The sequence below is a fragment of the Aquarana catesbeiana genome, linkage group LG01 (assembly GCF_042186555.1).
Source record: "Aquarana catesbeiana isolate 2022-GZ linkage group LG01, ASM4218655v1, whole genome shotgun sequence".
NCBI classification, from domain to species: Eukaryota; Metazoa; Chordata; class Amphibia; order Anura; family Ranidae; genus Aquarana; species Aquarana catesbeiana.
In genome coordinates, this window is record NC_133324.1 from 18,171,054 (window position 1) to 18,195,842 (window position 24,789).

Here is a 24,789-nt window from a genome sequence, read left to right on the forward strand (position 1 = left end):
GCTGGGACATTTAGGTGGCTACTGGAGCTGTGCTGCCCTTCTGACCAGAAAAATCACAGGTCAGCACTGCAACATAGCAGCCAATTACACACTGTGCAGATCGTGGCTGTGTGTAAAGGAATGCAATCTCAGCTAGGTGCAGAGAGAGGAGGAAGAGCTCTGTTCAGTGTAGGGAAGAGAAAGGAGCTCTGCTGAGAGACCTGCCACTGGTGATCCCCCTGTCTCCCCACTGGTGACCCCCTGTGCTCTGCCTCCCCACTGGTGACCCCCTGTCCTCTGCCTCTCCACTGGTGACCTCCCATCCTCTGCCTCTCCACTGGTGACCCCTGTCCTCTGCCTCTCCACTGGTGACCCCTGTCCTCTGCCTCTCCACTGGTGACCCCCTGTCCTCTGCCTCTCCACTGGTGACCCCCTGTCCTCTGCCTCTCCACTGGTGACCCCCTGTCCTCTGCCTCTCCACTGGTGACCCCCTGTCCTCTGCCTTCCCACTGGTGACCCCCTGTTATCTGCCTCCCCACTGGTGACTCCCTGTCCTCTGCCTCTCCACTGGTGACCCCCTGTCCTCTGCCTCTCCACTGGTGACCCCCTGTCCTCTGCCTCCCCACTGGTGACCCCCTGTCCTCTGCCTCTCCACTGGTGACCCCCTGTCCTCTGCCTCTCCACTGGTGACCCCCTGTCCTCTGCCTCTCCACTGGTGACCCCCTGTCCTCTGCCTCTCCACTGGTGACCCCCTGTCCTCTGCCTCTCCACTGGTGACCCCCTGTCCTCTGCCTCTCCACTGGTGACCCCCTGTCCTCTGCCTCTCCACTGGTGACCCCCTGTCCTCTGCCTCTCCACTGGTGACCCCTTATCCTCTGCCTCTCCACAGGTAATTCCCACATCCTCTGCCTCTCCACAAGTAATTCCCCGTACTCTGCCTCCCCACTGGTAATCCCCCCGTCCTCTGCCTCTCCATAGGTAATCCCCCGTCCTCTGCCCCTCCACAAGTAATCCCCCCGTCCTCTGCCCCTCCACAAGTAATCCCCCTGTCCTCTGCCTCTCCACTGGTGATCCCCCTGTCCTCTGCCCCTCCAATGGTAAACCCCCCATCCTCTGCCTCTCCACTGGCGATCCCTCTGACCTCTGCATCTCCACTGGCGATCCCTCTGACCTCTGCATCTCCACTGGCCATCCCTCTGACCTCTGCATCTCCACTGGTGATCCCTCTGACCTCTGCCTCTCACTGGTGATCCCCTGTCCTCTGCCTCTCCACTGGTCATCCCCCTGTCCTCTGCCTCTCCACTGGTGATCCCCCTGTCCTCTGCCTCTCCCTCGGTCCTCTGCCTCTCCACTGGTGATCCCTCTGACCATTTCCTCTCCACTGGTAAACCACCTGGAAGGAATAGTGCCCCATCGTTGGTGTCAGTGAGAGTAATAGTGTCCCATCATTGGTATCAGTGGGACAAATAGTGCCCCATCATTGGTCTCAGTGGGAGGAATAGTGCCGCATCATTGGCTTCAGTGAGAGGAATAGTGCCCCATCTTTGGTAACAGTGGGAGTAATAGTGCCCCATCATTGATATCAGTGAGAGGAATAGTGACCCATCATTGGTCCCAATGGGGGGGGGGGGAATAGTGACTCATCATTGGTAACAGTGGGAGGAATAGTGCCCCATCTTTGGTAACAGTGGGAGGAATAGTGCCCCATCATTGATATCAGTGGGAGGAATAGTGCCCCATCATTGGTCTCAGTGGGGGGGAATAGTGCCTCATCATTGGTATCAGTGGGAGGAATATCAGTGGGAAGAATATTGCCCCATCATTGGTATCAGTGGGAGGAATAGTGTCTCATCATTGGTATCAGTGGGAGAAATGGTGCCCCATCATTGGTCTCAGTGGGGAGAAATAGTGCCTCATGATTGGTATCAGTGGGAGGAATAGTGCCCCATCATTGGTATCAGTGGGAGGAATAGAGCCCCATCTTTGGTAACAGTGGGAGGAATAGTGCCCCATCATTGATATCAGTGGGAGGAATAGTGCCCCATCATTGGTCTCAGTGGGGGGGAATAGTGCCTCATCATTGGTATCAGTGGGAGGAATATCAGTGGGAAGAATATTGCCCCATCATTGGTATCAGTGGGAGGAATAGTGTCTCATCATTGGTATCAGTGGGAGGAATAGTGCCCCATCATTGGTATCAGTGGGAGGAATAGAGCCCCATCTTTGGTAACAGTGGGAGGAATAGTGCCCCATCATTGATATCAGTGGGAGAAATAGTGCCCCATCATTGGTATCAGTGGAAGGAATAATGCCCCATCATTGATATCAGTGGGAGAAATAGTGCCCCATCATTGGTATCAGTGGAAGGAATAATGCCCCATCATTGATATCAGTGGGAGGAATAGTGCCCCATCTTTGGTAACAGTGGGAGGAATAGTGCCCCATCATTGATATCAGTGGGAGGAATAGTGCCCCATCATTGATATCAGTGGGAGAAATAGTGCCCCATCATTGGTATCAGTGGGCGGAATAGTGCCCCATCATTGATATCAGTGGGAGAAATAGTGCCCCATCATTGGTATCAGTGGAAGGAATAATGCCCCATCATTTGTATCAGTGGGAGGAATAGTGCCCCATCATTGGTATCAGTGGGCGGAATGGTGCCTCATCATTGGTGGCAGTGGGAAGAATAGTGCCCCATCATTGGTGTTAGTGAAAGGAATAGTGCCCCATCATTGGTGTTAGTGAAAGGAATAGTGCCCCTTCATTGGTGTTAGTGAAAGGAATAGTGCCCCTTCATTGGTGTTAGTGAAAGGAATAGTGCCCCTTCATTGGTGTTAGTGGGAGGAATATCAGTGGGAGGAATAGAGCCCCAGCATTGGTATCAATGGGAGTAATAGTGATCCCATCATTTGTATCAGTGGGAGGAATAGTGCCCCATCATTGGTGTTAATTTTTTTTTCTCCAGTACCTGCTCACATCTATATGCCTTTCTGATGACTTCTAACATGTGAGTTTGACCATCACTACCTTTTATGAATAAAACTGTTTTTAGTCTACACCCAGAGGCGCCTCTCTCTTCTGTTTCTCCTTAGGATTTGGAATGTGGTTTCGTTTCTCGATGAAGGCAGTACTGTTTGTGGACTTACCATCCCTTGGATCCTTGAATCTTTTTATCTGCATATGACTGTGAGACTATGCTCCACATGTGATACATTTTTCCTCTATACATGTGGATACTATCTATTTAATCCATTTAATTTATTGTAAGACAGGGAAGATTTCAGTTTTTCCTCCCCCCCCCCTTTTTTTGTTGTTCTTATTGTCATTTCCAGTTCTCTGCGCCTATACTTGTATACTGAGAGGAATAGTGCCCCATCATTGGTGTTAATGAGAGGAATAGTGCCCCATCATTGGTGTTAATGAGAGGAATAGTGCCCCATCATTGGTATCAGTGAGAGAAATAATGCCCCATCAATGATGTCAGTGGGAGGGATAGTGTCCTATCATATATTATTGAATATGAAAATTCTGGCAGACAATCTAAGGCCTGATGTACACGAGGCGTTAGAAAAAACAAGCTGCAAAGCCACTATTAACGGCAGGAAAAAGCGGCTGTAAAAATTCGCTTTTAGTAGCTTTTTGCATTGGCATTAATGCGCGTTTGGCCACGTTAGCTTTTAGCAGTGTTTCTCTGCCTCTATTAAAAATGAATGGTTCCCTATGAGAGCCGTCTACCGATCCGACTTTGAACCCATTAATTGGATTGAAGTTGTATCCAAGTCGTATCAACATGATTCGACTTGTGGTGCAACTTGTGCTTTGAGGATCTTGAAGGGGAACCCCACACCAATTTTTTTTTTTTTTAGATGGCATGGAGTCCCCCCCCCAAGATCTATACCAGGTCTTTTGAGTCTGGTATGGGTCTTGAAAAGGAACCACACACCAAAATGGAAGAAAAAAATGTGGGTGCCCCCCCAAAATCCATACCAAACCCTTATCATGCAGCCTGGCAGGTCAGGAAAGGGGGGGGGAGTAGGCTCCCCCCTTCCTGGACCATACCAGGCCACACTCCCTTGACATGGGGGGGTGTGGGAGCTTTAGGACAGGGGGGCTCTGCGCCCCCCACCCCAGAAAGCACCTTGTCTCCATGTTGATGGGGACATGGGCCTCTTCCTCACAATCCTGGGATGAGGTTGTGGAGGTCTGCGGGCAGGGGGCTTATCGGAATATGGAAGCCCCCTTTAAGAAAGGCGGCCCCCGGATCCTCCCCCCCATGTAAATGAGTATAGAGTACATTGTACCTCTAACCATTCACCCCAAAAAAGGCACTGTAGTGTAAATAAAAACAAGAGACAGTTTTGTCAAGTCCTTTATTAAAAATCTTCCTTCGGTCTTCTTCCTCCGATCTTCTCTGCCGCCGTCCGGGTCCTCCGATGTTTTCTCCTGTCTTTGTGCCAGCTCCACTCTCTGCCGGTTCTTATATAGCCATGGGGCATGGCCATCTGGTGACATCACCATGAGACCCCGCCCCTTGGGACGTCACGTACTGTCACAAGGGCGGGGTCTCCATGTGACATCACCAGATGGCCATGCCCCATGGCTGTATAAGAAAAGGCAGAGAGCAGAGCTGGCACAAACGGGAGACAGCATTGGAGAAGGACCAGGTCAGCGGTAGAGAAGTCAGCAGCGGCAGAGAAGACTGAAGGAAGAAGACTGGAGGAAAAACACCGGAGGGAGAAGCCCAGAGGAAGATTTTTAACGAAGGACTTGTCAAAACCGTCTCTTGTTTTAATTTACACTACACTGCCTTTTTTTTGGGGTGAATGGGTAGGGGTACAATGTATCACATACTCATTCACATGGGGGGGCAGGATCCTGGGGACCCCTTTCTTAAAGAGGACTTCTAGATTCTGATAAGCCCCCTGCCGCAGACCCCCACAACCACCGGTAAGGGTTGTAGGGAAGAGGCCATTGTACCCATCAACATGGGAGCAAGAAGCTTTGGGGTGGGAGGGCGCAGACCCCCCCCACCTCAAAGCACCCGCACACCCCATGTTGAGGGCGTGTGCCCTGGTATGGTCTTCCTACCAGACCCATGCTCAGAAAAGGGTCTGGTATGGATTTTGGGGGGACCCCATGCCATTTTTTTTTTTTTGGCGTGGGCTTTCCGCTCAAAATCCATTCCAGACCCTTGGTCTTCGTGGGGGGACTCCACGCCATTTTTTTTCCATTTTGGTGTGGGGTTCTATTTCAAGATCCATAGCAGTCTCAAAGGGCCTGGAATGGATCTTAGTGGGGGGGGACCCCACGCCGTTTGTTTGTTTTTTTATTTTGGTGTAGGGGTTCCCCTTCAAGACATTCAGAACAGAAGTCGCACCACAAGTCGAATCATGATGATCCGAATTGGATGCAACTTCCATTCAAATCAATGGGAAAGCGCAGCTTAACGCTGTCTCTTAATGTTTGCAAGCATTTGGCATTTCGAAATGCCGGTAAACGACAGTCCTGAACGCGGTTTATCTGCTTTAAAAAAAAAAACACCTTTAACCTCAACTGTCTCTAACCTACTATAAACGACTTAAGAAGAAGTTTGGTTGGAGTTCCGTTGTAACAATTTCTTTAGTGCAGTCCATGCAGAAATCATTATTTAGATCCGAGTTCTCCATTAACCATTAACAGGATGATCAGGAGGACCGTTTGGCATCAAAGCAGAAATGTCAGAAATGTCAGTCCACAGTCCACAGCCCACAGTCCTGACCCTTGCACACACAGATACATTAAGTATGTTGTAATGGAACGTGACTTTTGTTTTTTCCTGCGGTGAAAGTTCCTTTAGGAAAGTCCAGAATTACCCAACCTGTGCCAGTAAATGCATCAACTAATTAGCATAACATGATGTTTTGTTTAGAAAGTGAAACACACTTTCTTGAAGTTACCATATGACTTTATGAAGAAGGACTTTGGTTCCTGCTTTCCTGGGAACCAATTCTCACCATTGCATTTGATGTGTGCTACAACGCAACCAATATAATCTGTAAAAATCTTCGCACGGTGTGTTCCAATAAGCCCTATTTACACCATCACATTAGAAAACACTTATGCATTTTCCTCAAATACATTATTGCCTCATTTTAACCACTTCAGCTCCGGAAGGTTTTACTCTCTCCATGACCGGGCCATTTTTTTGCTATTCAGAACTGCGCTAATTTAGCTGGCAATTGCGTGGTAATGCAACACTGTACCCAAATGAAGTTTATATCATTTTTTTTCCACACAAATAGAGCTTTCTTTTGGTGGTATTTGATCATCACTGTTTTTTTTTATTTTTGTTTTTTTTGTTGTTGATATAAACAAAAAAAGAGAACATTTTGGAAAAAAATAAACAATATTTTTTTTACTGTCTGCTCTAAAATATACCCAATAAAAAAAAAAAAATCTTGGCTAAATGCGTTCTGCTACTTGTCTTTGTTAAAAAAAATCCCAATAACTGTATATTGATTGCTTTGCATGACAATTAATGCATCTGCAAACCATGGTTTATATACTGGATTTTTTTTATACTACTGATAGCAGTGACCAGCGATTCATATTGGAACAGCGATAGTGTAGCGGGCAATCTGAAACGAACTGAGTCTGGGGGGAGGGAACTGACTAACTGACATCACCAGTGACACCGATACAGTGATCAGTGACAATCATAGGCATGTGCACAGGGTGTGCCAGGTGTGTCTGGGCACACACCCTAATCATCCTGTGCTGCGCAGATTCCGCCTGCTGCCTGGCTGGAGAGAAGGGGACTGGCGAATCTCTGTGCTCAATCCCTTACTTTGTGAGATAGTGGAAGTGAAATATTAGGGGTCTGTTTAAACCCACGATGTTTCATCAAAGCCCCCGAAAAGGGGCTCCTTAAAAATGTTTTAAAAGAAATAAAGGTTGCACACCCTAATGCAATAGGCTGCGCGCACCTATGGTGATAATACTATACACTGTCACTGTACTAATGACACTGGCTGGGAAAGGGTTAATATCTAGACAACAGTCTCTCAAAAAGAGGTCAAAACAGTCTCTTGAGGATCTCTCACTGTGTCCCTGAGTACTTGGAGTACATGGATGCTTCTGTCCACTACCAGCCAGACCCTGTACCATGAGCCTCCAGGCTATATCCCCAGCAGATTTTGGAGAAAGGTTGGAGACTGCTCTCAACAACTTCAGCAATAGACCCCTGAGCTGGGACCTCATTGAACCTCCTGTAGTCTTCAGCTAGGTAGCCCAAGAGGGCAGGCAGCCCCTCCAGACTGGATATCTATCCACCCAAGGCAAGGACCCTGCAGTTCCAGGACCCATAACTAATTATGCACACCTCAGCCCTCTGCTGGTCACCCATCCTCTGCCCTGCTCACCACCTGACCTGTACACTGCCCTACAAATTGCTGACCTTATCCTCTGCCCTGCTGACCCCTGTACATTGCCCTACAAACTGCTGACCCTATCCCCTGCTCTGCTGACCCCCTGTACACTGCCCTACAAACTGCTGACCCTATCCCCTGCTCTGCTGACCCCCTGTACACTGCCCTACAAACTGCTGACCCTATCCCCTGCTCTGCTGACCCCTGTACACTGCCCTACAATCTGCTGACCTTATCCTCTGCCCTGCTGACCCCTGTACACTGCCCTACAAACTGCTGACCCTATCCCCTGCTCTGCTGACCCCCTGTACACTGCCCTACAAACTGCTGACCCTATCCCCTGCTCTGCTGACCCCTGTACACTGCCCTACAATCTGCTGACCTTATCCTCTGCCCTGCTGACCCCTGTACACTGCCCTACAAACTGCTGACCCTATCCCCTGCTCTGCTGACCCCCTGTACACTGCCCTACAAACTGCTGACCCTATCCCCTGCTCTGCTGACCCCTGTACACTGCCCTACAAACTGCTGACCATATCCCCTGCTCTGCTGACCCCCTGTACACTGCCCTACAAACTGCTGACCCTATCCCCTGCTCTGCTGACCCCTGTACACTGCCCTACAAACTGCTGACCCTATCCCCTGCTCTGCTGACCCCTGTACACTGCCCTACAATCTGCTGACCTTATCCTCTGCCCTGCTGACCCCCTGTACACTGCCCTACAAACTGCTGACCCTATCCCCTGCTCTGCTGACCCCTGTACACTGCCCTACAATCTGCTGACCTTATCCTCTGCCCTGCTGACCCCTGTACACTGCCCTACAAACTGCTGACCCTATCCCCTGCTCTGCTGACCCCTGTACACTGCCCTACAAACTGCTGACCCTATCCCCTGCTCTGCTGACACCCTGTACACTGCCCTACAAACTGCTGACCCTATCCCCTGCTCTGCTGACCCCTGTACACTGCCCTACAAACTGCTGACCCTATCCCCTGCCCTGCTGACCCCCTGTACACTGCCCTACAAACTGCTGACCCTATCCCCTGCTCTGCTGACCCCTGTACACTGCCCTACAATCTGCTGACCTTATCCTCTGCCCTGCTGACCCCTGTACACTGCCCTACAAACTGCTGACCCTATCCCCTGCTCTGCTGACCCCCTGTACACTGCCCTACAAACTGCTGACCCTATCCCCTGCTCTGCTGACCCCTGTACACTGCCCTACAATCTGCTGACCTTATCCTCTGCCCTGCTGACCCCTGTACACTGCCCTACAAACTGCTGACCCTATCCCCTGCTCTGCTGACCCCCTGTACACTGCCCTACAAACTGTTGACCCTATCCCCTGCTCTGCTGACCCCTGTACACTGCCCTACAAACTGCTGACCATATCCCCTGCTCTGCTGACCCCTGTACACTGCCCTACAATCTGCTGACCTTATCCTCTGCCCTGCTGACCCCCTGTACACTGCCCTACAAACTGCTGACCCTATCCCCTGCTCTGCTGACCCCTGTACACTGCCCTACAATCTGCTGACCTTATCCTCTGCCCTGCTGACCCCTGTACACTGCCCTACAAACTGCTGACCCTATCCCCTGCTCTGCTGACACCCTGTACACTGCCCTACAAACTGCTGACCCTATCCCCTGCTCTGCTGACCCCTGTACACTGCCCTACAAACTGCTGACCCTATCCCCTGCCCTGCTGACCCCCTGTACACTGCCCTACAATCTGCTGACCATATCCCCTGCCCTGCTGACCCCTGTACACTGCCCTACAAACTGCTGACCCTATCCCCTGCTCTGCTGACCCCCTGTACACTGCCCTACAAACTGCTGACCCTATCCCCTGCTCTGCTAACCCCTGTACACTGCCCTACAATCTGCTGACCCTATCCTCTGCCCTGCTGACCCCCTGTACACTGCCCTACAAACTGCTGACCATTATACCCTGCCCTGCCTACCCCCTGTACACTGCCCTACAAACTGCTAACCCTATCCCCTGCTCTGCTGACCCCTGTACACTGCCCTACAAACTGCTGACCCTTTCCCCTGCTATGCTGACCCCCTGTACACTGCCCTACAAACTGCTGACCATATCCCCTGCCCTGCTGACCCCCTGTACACTGCCCTACAAACTGCTGCCCCTATCCCCTGCTCTGCTGACCCCCTGTACACTGCCCTACAAACTGCTGCCCCTATCCCCTGCTCTGCTGACCCCTGTACACTGCCCTACAAACTGCTGACCCCATTCCCTGCCCTACTGACCCCTGTACATTGCCCTACAAACTGCTGACCATATCCTGTGCCCTGCTGACCCCTGTACACTGCCCTACAAACTGCTAACCATATTTTCTGCCCCGCTGACCCCTGTACACTGCCCTACAAACTGTTGACTATAGTCTCTGCCTTTTTAAAGTCACATATGCTACTGTAAGTATGAAAACATCAGCTGTGCTTCATATATATATATTGCAGCTAAAGGGTAATAATTTATGGCTAACTCTAATTTTAAGACCTGTAAATTTTATTTTATGACCTGTAAAGGCGTTTACAGCATCATTTAACGGGCACAAATGATTTTAAGACTTGACATGTTGGGTGTCTATTTACTCAATGCAACCTAATCTTTTATATTGCTCCAAATATTAGGCAGTTTTGTATTTGTATGCACTAAAATTAACTTTAGAGTAATTTTTACTGAAAATTTGCATTTGATAAACCATTGCACTAACATTGCAACATAAAAAATTGGAGCAACCACCATTTGGCCTAAAATGTGCATTTTAACATGTGTAAAAATGGCCCTGGCAGTGAAAGGGTTAACGGTTGCAAAATACTGTACGGTCATTTTTGGTTTTGAGTTTAATATGTATTTATTACAGGTACTTCCAGTACATAGCACAGTCAATTTACGCAGCACTTTCCATTTATATTATACATTCACATCCGTCCCTGCCCCCAAGGAGCTTACAATCCATGGTTCCTAACTCACATTCATACATACACATACTAGGGCCGATTTACACAGGAGCCAATTAACCTCCCAACATGTCTTTGGAGTGTGGGAGAAAACCGGAGTACCCGGAGGAAACCCACGCAGGCACAGGGAGAATATACAAACTCCAGGCAGGTAGTGTCGTGGTTAATACCTCTTTAATTGCATGAAATAGAGGGTCATCCTATACCTGGGGAGCAAAAGCACGAGGCCGGCTCTGTTGGGGAATGGGTGGTGGTCTTGCCAGGGGTGAGTTGAATTTCCCAGTAAAAAAAACACATGCCCTGAAACTTGTGACCCTAGTGATTTTTTGGTCTAGGTATTCTGCATGTACCCCCCCAACAGAGGGTCACCTTATAAGTAAATGGGTCAACGATTGTAGAGCCGGAGTGATGGAACCAGAGTATATTGGACACTCCACCACTGGAAACATTGTACAGTTGGCGTACCCCAGCATAACAACCCACCACAAGGGGGTGCTACCTGCTGTGGGTGGCTGTTAGACTTTTGCTTCAGCTAGATTGCTAAAGCACCATGTGTCCTAAATTCGATTGGTAACAACAGTGGACCTTGTCTTCAAAATGTGCATTGGTTCACCCACTGTAGTTCCCACTGGGACAACACAGGGCAAAGAACAATTGGAGGACAAATTGTTGTCACCTTACAACAAGAAGAGCCTGAATAAAGGACCCCTTTAAGGGCCGGATCACCAGGGATTATTTTAATAAATAAATAAAAAATAAAAAAATAATTAAAATATTTTGAAAAAATGACTTTTATAATGACATTAACATGTTAAAGCTTCTGTAAGATTTTACACATTGGGTTAACATGTCTGAGCATGTCAGCCTTCTGGGGATTTTTTATGGAGAAGTGGTGTGAAAGAATGACATGCTGCTAAAGCAAAAGTAAAGAAAACCTGCTAAGTGAACTTATTGTCACCTATTGGGGGAAGGGGGGGGGGGGGGTAACCACCTAACCATGTGATCCTCCCTGTAAAACAAACAGGGGCTGCACCATGATATTTAAATCTGACCTCCAGCCCCCCCTCAGTCTTGCCGGCTCCTCTCCTGGACTGTGATTTCACTGCACACTGTGAGCTTCTCACATTGTGCATTAGAAGCCGCAGCAAGTCAGCTAGAGCTCTGCCTCATTTCCTGGCTTAAGGACATCCAGCATCATCTTTGATATTCGAGGGAAGAATTCTGCCCCATTACTGGTATCAGTGGGAGCAGGGCTTTTTTTTCAGCGGGAAAGCAGGGGAACGCAGTTAGGGTACTTTCAGCACAGGATGTATATAATAGGAAGGGGTGTGGCCTGTGCTGGAGGGTCTATTGATGCTGGTTACTGGGGGATCTATTGTCACTGGTGAGGATCTGTTTTTGTGTATGGGTCTATTGTTGCTGGTGGGGGACCTATTGGTGCTTGGGGGGGTCTTATGTTGCTGGGAGGGATCTACTGTTGAAGGAGAGGTCTATTGTTGCTGGCTGCTGGAGGGTCTGTTGATGCTGGCTGCTGGGAGATCTGTTGTTGAAGCCGGGGGGAAGTCTAATGTTGCTGGGGTGGGTGTTTTGTTGCTGGGTGTGGTATTTTGCTGTGGGTGTTCCATTGTTGCTGTGTGGGGGGTCTTTTGTTGTGTGGGGGATCTATTGTTCTGTATTCTCTAAAAGGGGTGGTACTATGGAGGTTTGTAGAGGATGGAACCAAGGGACGGTGCTCAGAGGTGGGTAGGGGGTGGAGACCTGGGGTGACTGAGAAGGGGGGAGTTCAAGCAGCTATTCTCTGGGAAAAAAAGCCCTGAGTGGGAGTAATAGCGCCCCTAGGGCCAGATAAAGGCAAGCAAGGGCCACATCTGGTCCTTGGGCTGCAGTTTGGAAACCACTGATCTAGCCAATTCCTTTACTGCCTGACTGCCCCTGGCCCGTCCTCATTCATTTGATTTCAGTTCTTTCAGGCATTGAAGCTCAGCATCACATGTGGGTGTTACCTAGGATGATCTACATAAAAATGTAGCCCACTTAGGACCACCCAATACATGATATTTACATAACTCCTCCCAAGAGCCAGCCCTCTGCTTGCATCAGAGCTGAGGGCTCATGAGAGGAGTGCTGGGATGTTTTCAGTAGGCTATGTACAGTGTCCTTCCAGCCCCTCCCACCAGCTATCATTTGCCTGTGTTGCATAGAAAAGCATAGAGATCCAGTTGCATTACTAGGTCTAAAATAAAGTATGCAATGGGTTTATTAAAAAAGAAAAAATCATCACCATGTTAATGAAAGGGGGGGGAGGGAGGAATATACAGTTATGTTGTATAATAATTTATAGTATGATTAAATGAAATATATATGAATAAATGCTCTATAAAAACAAGATTGAAACAATTAATGATGAGATCTCCACTGTCCAGATATCTCCACCAAACATACCATTTTTACCAAGGTCAGGGCCAGAAAAAGGGGTGGGTGGGAGGGGAATGGTTTACTGTAGGGATGGGAGCACCTTCCTTCTGTTATAAAGCTGACAGGAGTAGTGGCAGTAGCAGTGATTTTGACAAGGGAGTGACTACTGGACGTAGGATCACCTAAGCATGTGCATCATGAATAGGGGGGGGGGGGGGTTGTGGGTGCAGTTGGTACCTTTGTCCTGAGCGCTGGATGACCTTGTCCAGGGACTGATGTATACCTATAAACTCTTTCTTTATTTCCTCTTTTGATCTTGTTACTGACAACCACCACACCACCTGCCCCCTTGGCCCCTTTCTCCTCTCCACTACCCTCTCTACCCTATGCTTCCTAACTCTTTAACATCTTCAGTCTCCCTTTCTTTTGGGATCTTCCCCAACCCTCTGGTGACTCCAATACTTAAAAAGCCCTCATTGACCCACACCAAACTTAACAACCTGAAGACCCATCTCCTTACTCCTGTTTACCTCCAAGCTTCTAGAAAGCCTAGTCTACAAGTGTCTGAGCCCCCGATAACAATGTTGAAGTCTGCCTTTTGCCCACAACACTCCATAGAAACTTGTTGTGGTCCCACATTGGATGGTGGTTCCCGCCAAACTGATTCTGGGCCCACCTCACTTCTTGGTTGGGAGAGTAACCTACCTGTCATTTTGGAGTCACTCTGCCATATTGTGTGACTCGCTCTCCTGGCCTGAGGCCTATATATTCCCGGCAAGAGGCCTGTAACCCAGATTAAAGAATGTCCAGTCCAAAAGCATTTTCAAGGCTTTACTGCAAGCTGTTAGTCAACCACACACTGGCACAATGACATTTCACAATGACTAGTCATTAACAAGACTAGTCTATAGCACAGAACACCCTATATAGTCATGGAACCATTGCAGCCATATTCCCTGATGTTACCTGATACTTCCTACAGGTGATTCACACATAGGGTGTTCCTCTCTCAAACATAGGGTGTCCCTCAGGCCCTGAAACCATCCTGAGCTAAGCCACAGGGCCTGCTAAATGAAGGGCAGGGGTAGCAAGGTTCCTCCATCTTCACCCTGAAGCAACCTTTTTAACACAAAGGAACCCTTGAAATAACGTTCCAGAATCCCGGATAAAAAATGAATTTATCTACAGCTCATGATACATTAGTGTGATGGTCAGTGGGAAGAATGCTTGTTACACTTGTGTTCATTGGGAAAAATTCCCCCTTTACAGATAGCTAAAAAGATCAATGGTGTCAAGGGGGAACTTATCTGAGAGGTAAAAATTGTTCATTGCTCAAGGAACCCCTAGCAACCTCTGGAGGAACCCTGGTTGAGAAACCGTGCCCTAAAATGTCCATAGCTGCCCCTCTTGTCAGTTCAGCCCAGCCAGGCTCCTTGTCTCTTGCACTGAACACAGTCCTACATGTTGTTGGTCAGGGTAATCCTGATCCTATAACCTGAACTCTGCCAGGGGCCCACCCACTATTGGTATAAAAAGGGCACTAACTCCACCCACTACATCATCAAAGGAGGGACAACAAATAAAGGGCACTTACACCTGCCATCCTAAAACTCACTAACAACTCACTAACTGCTAAATCTAATGGCCATTACTCCATGCTCATACTATTAGACCCCCCCTGTAGTCTTTGATACAGTTGAGCACCCGCCCCTCTTCAAAAAACTCCACTCCTTTGGACTCCAGAACTTTGTTCTTTCCTGGTTCTCCTCCTATCTATCTCAACTCTACTTTCTCCTCTTCCTCTTTCCATAGAGGTCACCCAAAGCTCCATCCTCGGACACCTTCTATTCTTTATCTAGACCTCCTCCATGGGTCACTTGATTGCCCCCTATGGCTTCCAATGCCATCTCTGTGCTGCTGACAGCCACACATATCTCTCTTCTTCTCACGCGTCACTAATTTACGGACATATCCGTATGGATGTCTACCACTTCCTATTTCCATCTCATGAAAAACTGAACTCATCATTTTTCCTCACATCTTTGCCTCCTTTCTCAACTTTTCTATTGAGAACAATATCACAGCTATCAGTCCCTGTCTTCATACCCCGATGCTTGGTGTAATCCTAGACTTTGACCTCGCTGTCACCATAATATTTCCAAAATGCGTCTCTTCTCAACCAATGACACCATCAAGTTACTCAATTCCTTGGCCTACCTCTACCCAGACTATCCTCACTTCAACCTATCATGAATTCTACCTCTAGACTTATATTTTACCCCAACCACTCATTGTCCAATATACTTATTGTCTACTACCCATCTCTGCCAATCCCTCAATTGGTTTAGCAAATAAAGTTCAAAATAATGACAACAACATATGAAGTCAGCTACAACTCTGCCCTGAGCTGCATCATCAACCCAACCCAAAAGAATCACCCAAACCATCCTCTCTACTACTCTCAAGACCTAATGCTCTCTAGCTCCCTCATCACCTCCTCCAGGACTTCTCCAGAGCCTCTCCCATCCTCTGGAATTCCTTACTCCAATCTGTCTATCTACCATTCTGTCCACCTTTAGCCGATCGCCAAAAACTTGTCTTTTTTAAACAGGCCTTTACCACGTCTGCCTAATAGACTGTACTTTTTAGACATGTGTGATTCGTTTCATTATGAGTTGAAATTCGGATAACATATTCATTATTTGAAGATTTGAATGCATCCGAATTTACAATTTACAATAGTAATAAATTTCAAATAAACTGAAATAACATAACGAAATAACGAATTTGAAAATGTATTTAAATTCAAAAATGAATCGGATCTCCAATTCAAAAAATGCAATAAATACAGTAAGATATAGAAGTGAAATAAGATGATGATGCCTGCTTAGGCTGCTTTATAGGATAGAATAAAACAGAATATAATAGAAAATAAAACACTAGAATAGAATAAATAGAGTAGAAAAGAAAAGAATGAAATAGAAGAAAATAAAACAAAATAGAAAAGAATAGAATAGGATATAATAGAATACACAATTAAAATAATAGAATAAAATAAAATAGAAAAAAATAAAATAGATTAGAATAGAATATTTCTACTATATAAATTCTGAATACTAATAATAATAATAATATTAATAGTAATAATAATAATAATAATGCTCTCGCACACAATGATTCTATATCCCTAATGCAATCTTCTTCAAACTTTGGCATCTTTATCCTTTTTTGAAGAATTACAATCCTCAGCTGTCCTATCAGGAGAGACTTTGCTGATATTAACAACGTTGGACATATGGTGGTTGATTTACTAAAGGCAAAAAGACTGTGCACTTTGGAAAGTGCAGTAGCACATGGCAAGAGCAGTTGCTCCAGAGTTTAGTAAATGAGCAGAAGCTCTGCTGACTTTCATCAACCAATCATGTGCAAGCAAAAATGCTGTTTTTTGTATTTTCTTGGGGTGTGATTGGGTATTCTTTGCAAAGTGAAGCTTTACCTCATTTACTAAGCTCTAGAGCAACTGGACTTTCCAAGGTGCACAGTCTATTGGCCTTTAGTAAATCAACCCCATGGGGTTAATTTCGTCTGTAGAAGAAGCTCAGAGGACAATAAAGGTTCGCGCACATGGGGATTTTTTTCAGGCATTCCCCATGCCGAGTGTAAATTCCCAGTACTTTCCCACGCCCAGGGATGAGGGGCACAGCATAAGTGCCGAGAATTTGTACTACCCTGTTTCCCCCAAAATAAGACCTAGCGTGATTGTCAGTGATGGCTGCAATATAAGCCCTACCCCCCAAATAAGCCCTACCCTGTTTCCCCCGAAAATAAGCCCTACCCTGAAAATAAGACCTACAAGGACTTTAACTAGGGCTTATTTGGGGGGTAGGGCTTATATTGCAGCCATCACCGACAATCACGCTAGGTCTTATTTTCAGGGAAACATGGTAGGCATGGAAAATGCTTCAAATATATGTACCCTAAATCTGCACTACTAAGCCAGCCAATCACATGCTTCCTATTGCACAGATCTGTGACTAGCGATGATCCCGAGGTCTGACTTCATCCCTTCTACACTGGAGACTTCACAGCTTAGTATTCCTGCACCGGCCTCTCTAATAGGGGGCCCCCTTCCTATCCCAGGCCCCATAGCAGTAGCAGGGACTGCTTAGGCTGCTATTACAGCACTGGGACCAACCATCCAAAACACCCAAATGTGCTGGATGTTGAACATTCTGTGACCTCTGCGAGAGAGTAAAAATCTGCGGCAAATGTTAGCAATAGCCCTTCTGCTTTACACCGAGTACTTTTAAAAAAAAAAAAAGTGATAGCTTCTGAAAGCCAAATACAGCACTAGCCTGTGATTTTATAGGGCATAACTTACTACAGAAAAAAAAAAGAAATAAAATAAAACGAGAGATAAAAATAGGACAGAAAAGAAATGAAGAGAAAAAAGGTAAAATCTAACAATTAAAAAAAAAAAAAAAACACGAGGAAAAAATAAGAAATAAACAAATAAGGACAAAAAATAAGAAAATAAACACATAAGGGGAAAAATTAATTAAAACACATTTTAAGGTCTCGGGAAACCCTAACTAAAACTAAGAGGGGAAAAAATAAAACATTACACATAAGGGGAAAAATAAAAATTACACATAAGGGGAAAAATAAAAATTACACATAAAGAAAAAAAGTAAATATTAAAAAATAAGGGAAAAAAATAAAACATTAAACACATAGGACAGTCTTTCTGAACTAAAACAAACTCATCGAACTTCATTCGAAAAAATGCTCATTACTTTAATGGTCAGTAGGAGGTTTGAACCCCTTCAGTGGTGGCCAGAATGCCCCCCTTACAGGCAGCTAAAAAGATCAGTGGTGTCATGCTGCTGGCTCTACCAAGTGGCATTGGGCCTGGAGCTATGCAGGCACCATTAAATAGGAAGTCAAATTAGGAAAAGCTCAAGGAACCCCTAGCAATAGCTGGAGGAACCCGAGAGTTTCACTGAACCCTGGTTGAGAATCACTGATGGGAGAAAATAAGAATAAACACAAAAAGGAAAAAACTAAACTTATATGCAAAAAAATAAATAAAAACATAAGGAATAAAAATAAGCATAAAAAATAAACATATACACTAAAAATAAAAATAAACACATAAGGAAAAAAATAAACTTATTAGAAAACAAATGAAAATAAATACATATGGAAAGTAAAGGTGGAGAAAAATAAAAATAAAAAGAGAAACATATAGACTGATAATTATATTTGGGTCTGACCTTATTGCCTTCTAAGCTATAATAATCATCATTTTATTAATAAATGTGACACTGACCTGCAGAGATGCCCACACAGAGGAAGACGGTGAGGAAGACCTGAGCGGTCATTGTTGAATCCGATCTTCTGAGAGATGTGAAGATACGGTATGTGGATGTCTATACATTGATCACTCCTGTTTTGTCATCCTCACGTGATGGTGTGGCATTCCCCAGGGGGTTTCTCAAGGCTTGGCTCCAGGAGTGACCTTTACAGACACTGGAAACGGGTGACTACATATCTGTGAGAAAATCTGTGAGCTATCTGGGGCATTTATTTATTATTGGCATACTTGTTAAAATCAGCATTTTTTTTTTATATCAATAATTGCTTACAACCCCCAAACATTATATATTTCCTGATAGCAGAGGCCCCGGAGAATAAAATGGTGGCAGTTGGGGTTTATTATGTCAAACCAAACTATATTTGCACAGCCCTTGTCAATGCATATTTTCAGGAATATACAGTGCCTTGAAAAAGTATTCATACCCCTTGAAATTTTCCACACTTTGTCATGTTATAACCAAAAACATAAATGTATTTTATTTGGGATTTTATATGATAGACCAACACAAAGTGGCACATAATTGTGAAGTGGAAGGAAAATGATAAATGGTTTTCAACTGTTTTTACAAATAAATATCTGAAAAGTGTGGTGTACATTTGTATGGCGCCCCCCCCCCCCCCCCCGAGTCAATACTTTGTAGAACCGCCTTTCTCTGAAATTACAGCTGCAAGTCTTTTACCAGCTTTGCAAATCTAGAGAGGGACATTTTTGCCCATTCTTGTTTGCAAAATATCTCAAGCTCTGTCAGATTGGATGGAGAACGTCTGTGAACAGCAATTTTCAAGTCTTGCCACAGATTCTCGATTGGATTTAGGTCTGGACTGTGACTGGGCCATTCTAACACATGAATATGCTTTGATCTAAACCATTCCCTTGTAGCTCTGGCTGTATGTTTAGGGTCGTTGTCCTGCTGGAAGGTGAACCTCCGCCCCAGTCTCAAGTCTATTGCAGACTCTGACAGGTTTTCTTCTAAGATTGCCCTGTATTTGGCTCCATCCATCTTCCCATCAACTCTGATAAGCTTCTCTCTCCCTGCTATAGAAAAGCATCCCCACCACATGATGCTGCCACCACCATGTTTCACAGTGGGGATGGTGTGTTCAAGGTGATGTGCAGTGTTAGTTTTCCACCACACATAGGGGTTGATTTACTAAAGGCAAATAGACTGTGCACTTTGCAAGAGCAGTTGCTCAACAGCTTAGTAAATGAGCAGAAGCTCTGATGACTTCTCTTATCCAATCATGTGCAAGCAAAAATGCTGTCTTTTTTATTTTCCTTGCACGTGATTGGGTGCTATTTGCAAAGTGAAACGTTACCTCATTTACCAAGCTCTGGAGCAACTGCACTTGCAGAGTGCAACTGCACTTTGCAAAGTGAACAGTCTTTTTTCCTTTAGTAAATCAACCCCAAAGCGTTTTGTTTTTAGGCCAAAAAGTTACATGTTGGTCTCATCTGACCAGAGCACCTTCTTCCACATGTTTGCTGTGTCCCCCACATGGCTTCTCACAAACTACAAACAGGACTTCTTTTGTCTTTTTTTCAACAATGTCTTTCTATTTGCCACTCTTCCATAAAGGTCAGATTTGTGGAGAACACGACTAATAGTTGTCCTGTGGACAGATTCTTCCACCTGAGCTGTGGATCTCTGTAGGTCCTCCAGAGTTACCATGGACCTCTTGGCTGCTTCTCTGATGAATGATCTCCTTGCCCGGCCTGTCAGTTTAGGTGGACGGCCATGTCTTGGTAGGTTTGCAGTTGAGCCATACTCTTTCCATTTTTGGATGATGGATTGAACAGAGCTCCGTGAGATGTTCAAAGCTTGGGATATTTCTTTATAACCTAACCCTGCTTTAAACTTCTCCACAACTTTATCCCTGACCTGTCTGGTGTGTTCCTTGGCCTTCATGATGATGTTTGTTCACTAAGGTTCTCTAATAAACCTCTGATGGCTTCACAGAACAGCTTGAAAATAGATATCTCCACCAAACATACCATGTCTACCAAGGTCAGGGCCAGGACAAGGGGTGGGTGGGAGGGGAAGCTGCCCTGGGCGCAATGGTTTACCGTTTACTGGGGGGACAGTCGGTGCCTTTGAGCGTGGAATGCCCCCTCTATTTATCACAGCTTTGGCATGATCTGGCTCTTTCTGAGCTCATTGCTGTTTTGGCTGTTACCTGTGCGCTGGTGTTCCCTAAGCGCAGGGCGCCAGCATGTTCAATTGGGGCGGCGTCCTGCGCTTGGAGAACAGTTGGTCCGGGCCACCTGTGTGATGCTTGCCATGCGCCGCGATGTCGCTGCGCCAGTGCGCATGCGCAGATGCCACCAGGGTATTTATCAGAGCCGTCTGCAGCATGCAAACACAGCTGCAACGGCTCTGACTACCGGCATACTCGGCGTGCAGCCGAATAAAGGTAAGCTGTAACACTTGGGAATTCTCAGTGCCTTTCTATCCTATTTTTTTTATGTATGATTTCACCCCCTACATTACCGTCCGTATACATCCCTACAGGCAGACTCCCTGGGCTGGATATCCATAGAAATTTTCCAGCCAAGTTTTGGGACTTGCAAATATAGGATGTGTTTTTCCTGTTCTGGGTGACATCTCTTTGTATGATTTCCATTCAGGTATGTATGCTGAGTATGCCTCACATATTCAAAATCCCAATATAATCCTGTTGGCAATATAGTAACATACCCTGTTTTTTCATTTCAGATCATCCGATCTGATTTTTTGCTAGGGGCCTTTTTTGGACCTTCGCTGAGATATTCGCATAGACTGTCGGGGCTACTTGGGAGCAGTTGTTATTCAACGTCTCTGTTTTATCAGACCTTCTTAACTCTTACATTTTTATAGGTTAATGATATTCTTTGGTACGTTACCTATGCTCTCTATTTTGTGTGCTTTTCATTCTTTGATGTACATATATTGTTTGTATAATGTTTTTCTTTACTGATATATATGCTTCTTTAATAGACACCTGGCTCTGTATGTTATAAAACCCCTGAAGAAGGGCATCAAGCCGGAAACGTCGGGTTCATCAGACAGCCTACATGTGTTTGTATATGTATTGTAATCCATATAAAAGCTATTGTATACTTTTGTCCTCTATGATCAGTTTCTATTATTGAATATACTATTTTTGTAATAAACCTTTTTTATACAATAAAATTATTGTTTCTGGTCACTTTCAAAGTCCCACCCACCAAGGAGGTTTTACGTTTTTTCTAGTGTAGGGATGGGAGCACCTTCCTTCTGTTATAAAGCTGACAGGAGTAGTGGCAGAGGCAGTGATTTTGACAAGGGAGTGACTGCTGGACATAGGATCCCCTAAGCATGTACATCATGAATAGGGGGGGGGGGGGTTTGTGGGTGCAGTTTGGTACCTTTGCTCTGAGCGCTGGATGACCTTGTTCGGGGACTGATGTATACCTATAAACTCTTTATTTCCTCTTTTGATCTTGTTACTGACAACCACCACACCACCTGCCCCCTGGACCCTTTCCCCTCTCAACTACCCTCTCTACACTATGCTTCCTAACTCTTTAACATCTTTAGTCTCTCCCTTTCTTTTGGGATTTTCCCCTACCCTCTGGTGACTCCAATACTTAAAAAGCCCTCATTGGCCCCCACCAAACTTAACAATCTGAAGACTCATCTCCTTACTCCTGCTTACCTCCAAGCTTCTAGAAAGCCTAGTCTACAAGTGTCTGAGCCCCTGATAACAGGCTTGAAGTCTGTCTTTTTGCCCACAAAACTCTATGGAAACTCCATGAGGTCCCACTGGCACAATGACATTTCTCCTTCTTTACAGTACAACAGTCATTAACAAGACTAGTCTATAGCACAGAACACTCTATATAGTCATGGAACCATTGCAGCCATATTCCCTGATGTTACCTGATACTTCCTGCAGGTGGTTCACACATAGGGTGTTCCTCTCTCAAACTTAGGGTGCTCCTCGGGCCCTGAAGCCATCCTGAGTCAAGCCACAGGGCCTGCTAAATGAAGGTCAGGGGTGGCAAGGTTCCTCCATCTTCACCCTAAAGCAACCTTTTCAACAAAGAGGAACCCTTGAAATAACGTTCCAGAATCTCAGCTAAAAAATAAATATATCTACAGCTCATGATACATTAGTGTGATGGTCAGTGGGAAGAAGGCTCGTTACACTTGTGGTCATTGGAAAAAATTCCCCCTTTACAGATAGCTAAAAAGATCAATGGTGTCAAGGGGGAACTTATCTGAGAGGTAAAAATTGTTCATTGCTCAAGGAACCCCTAGCAACCACTGGAGGAACCCTGGTTGAGAAACCGTGCCCTAACATGTCCATAGCTGCCACTCCTGGCAGTTCAGCCCAACCAGCCCCCTTGTCCCTTGCACTGAACACAGTCCTACATGTTGTTGGTCAGGGTAGTCCTGATCCTATAACCTGAACTCTGCCAGGGCCCCACCCACAATTGGTATAAAAAAGGGCACTAACTCCACCCACTACATTATCGAAGGAGGGACAACAAATAAAGGGCAATTACCCCTGCCCTCCTAAAACTCACTAACAACTCACTAACTGCTAAATCTAATGGCCATTACTCCATGCTCATACTATTAGACCTCCCTGCAGTCTTTGATACAGTTGAGCACCCGCCCCTCTTCAAAAAACTCAACTCCTTTGGACTCCAAAACTTTGTTCTTTCCTGGTTCTCCTCCTATCTATCTCAACTCTACTCTATCATCATCCTCTTTCCATAGAGGTCACCCAAAGCTCCGTTCTCAGACACCTTATATTCTCTATCTACACCTCCTCCTTGGGTCACTTGATTGCCCCCTATGGCTTCCAATGCCATCTCTGTGCTGCTGACAGCCACACATATCTCTCTTCATCTCACGCATCACTAATTTACGGACATATCCGTATGGATATCATACCACTTCCTATTTCCACCTCATGAAAAACTGAGCTCATCATTTTTCCTCACATCTTTGCCTCCTTTCTCAACTTTTCTATTGAGAACAATAGCCACAACCTTGTCTTCATACCCCGGTGCTTGGTGTAATCCTGGACTTTGATCTCGCTGTCACTATAATATTTCCAAAATGCGTCTCTTCTCAACCAATGACACCATCAAGTTACTCAATTCCTTGGCCTACCTCTACCCAGACTATCCTCACTTCAATCTATCATGAATGCTACCTCTAGACTTATATTTTACCCCAACCACTCATTGTCCAATATACTCATTGTCTACTACCCACCTCTGCCAATCCCTCAATTGGTTTAGCAAATAAAGTTCAAAATAATGACAACAACATATGAAGCCATCTACAACTCTGCCCTGAGCTGCATTATCAACCCAACCCAAAAGAATGAACCAAACCATCCTCTCTACTACTCTCAAGACCTCCTGCTCTCTAGCTCCCTCATCACCTCCTCCAGGACTTCTCCAGAGCCTCTCCCATCTTCTGGAATTCCTTACTCCAATCTGTCTATCTACCACTCTGTCCACCTTTAGCTGATCGCCAAAAAAATGTCTTTTTAAAGAGGCCTTTACCACGTCTGCCTAATAGACTGTACTTTTTAGACATGTGCAATTCGTTTCGTTATGAGTTGAAATTCAGATGACATATGCCCTATTTGGAGATTTGGATGCATTCGAATTTCCGATTCACAATAGTAATGCTTTTAAAAGAAACTGAAACTAAATAACGTAACGAAATAACAAATTAGAAAATGAATTCAAATTCAAAAAAGAGTCTGAAACCCAATTAAAAAAATGCAATAAATACAGTAAGATATAGAAGTGAAATAAGATGATGATGCCTGCTTGGGCCGCTTTATAGGATAGAATAAAACAGAATATAATAGAAAATAAAACACTAGAATAGAAAATAAAAGTAAAGAATGGAATAGAATAAAATAAAATAGTATAGAAAAGAATAGAATGGGACATAATAAAATAGAATACAAAATTAAAATAATTGAATAAAATAAAATAGAAAAAAATAAAATAGATTAGAATAGAATATTTCTACTATTTGTGTACCTAAAATAAATCAAAATTTCTAATGAGAAAAAAAAAAAAGAATAGAATAAAGTAGAACAAATATAGTTGTCTTCTGAAATTTGAACTGATTTGAGTAAAATAGAAAAGAATAGAATAGGAAAAAAATAGAATAGATTAAAATAGAATAGAATAAAATAAAATAGAACAAATATAGCCGCTTCCAAAATTCTAATCGATTAGAAAAAATATATATATATATACTAAACTGAAGCCAAATATACCAAATTAATTAAAAAACAAATCATTCTAACGTAACGAATATGATGAAACGAAATTATTACTTAACAAATGAATTTGAACATCACTGATCCGCCCCGTGAGAAAGAGCCCTTAGGCTGCTTTATAGAATGGGAAACAATAAAATAGAAAAGAATAGTATAGAATATATTAAAATAGAAAATAAAATAAAAGAATGGATCAGAATAAAATTAAAGAATAGAGTTGAATCTAAAATAAAAATATATTCAAATATAATAAACTAGAACGAATATAGCCAACTTCTGAAATTCGAATCAATTCAAATAGAATAGAAAAGAATGGAATAAAAAAAAATAAAATAAGTTAG

At 44.8% G+C, this 24,789-nt stretch overlaps 1 protein-coding gene across 1 annotated transcript in view; it reads right to left on the reverse strand.

Moving 5' to 3' along the window:
• LOC141130422 (natural killer cell receptor 2B4-like) overlaps nt 1-18,383 on the reverse strand; it is a 30,805-nt gene extending 12,422 nt beyond the window's left edge. Inside the window, exon 1 of the mRNA XM_073618134.1 lies at nt 18,120-18,383. Coding sequence (XP_073474235.1) covers nt 18,120-18,171 — 52 coding nt within the window. The 5' untranslated portion in view covers nt 18,172-18,383. The remainder of the gene's footprint in view (nt 1-18,119) is intronic.
• Nucleotides 18,384-24,789: the final 6,406 nt, after the last annotated feature.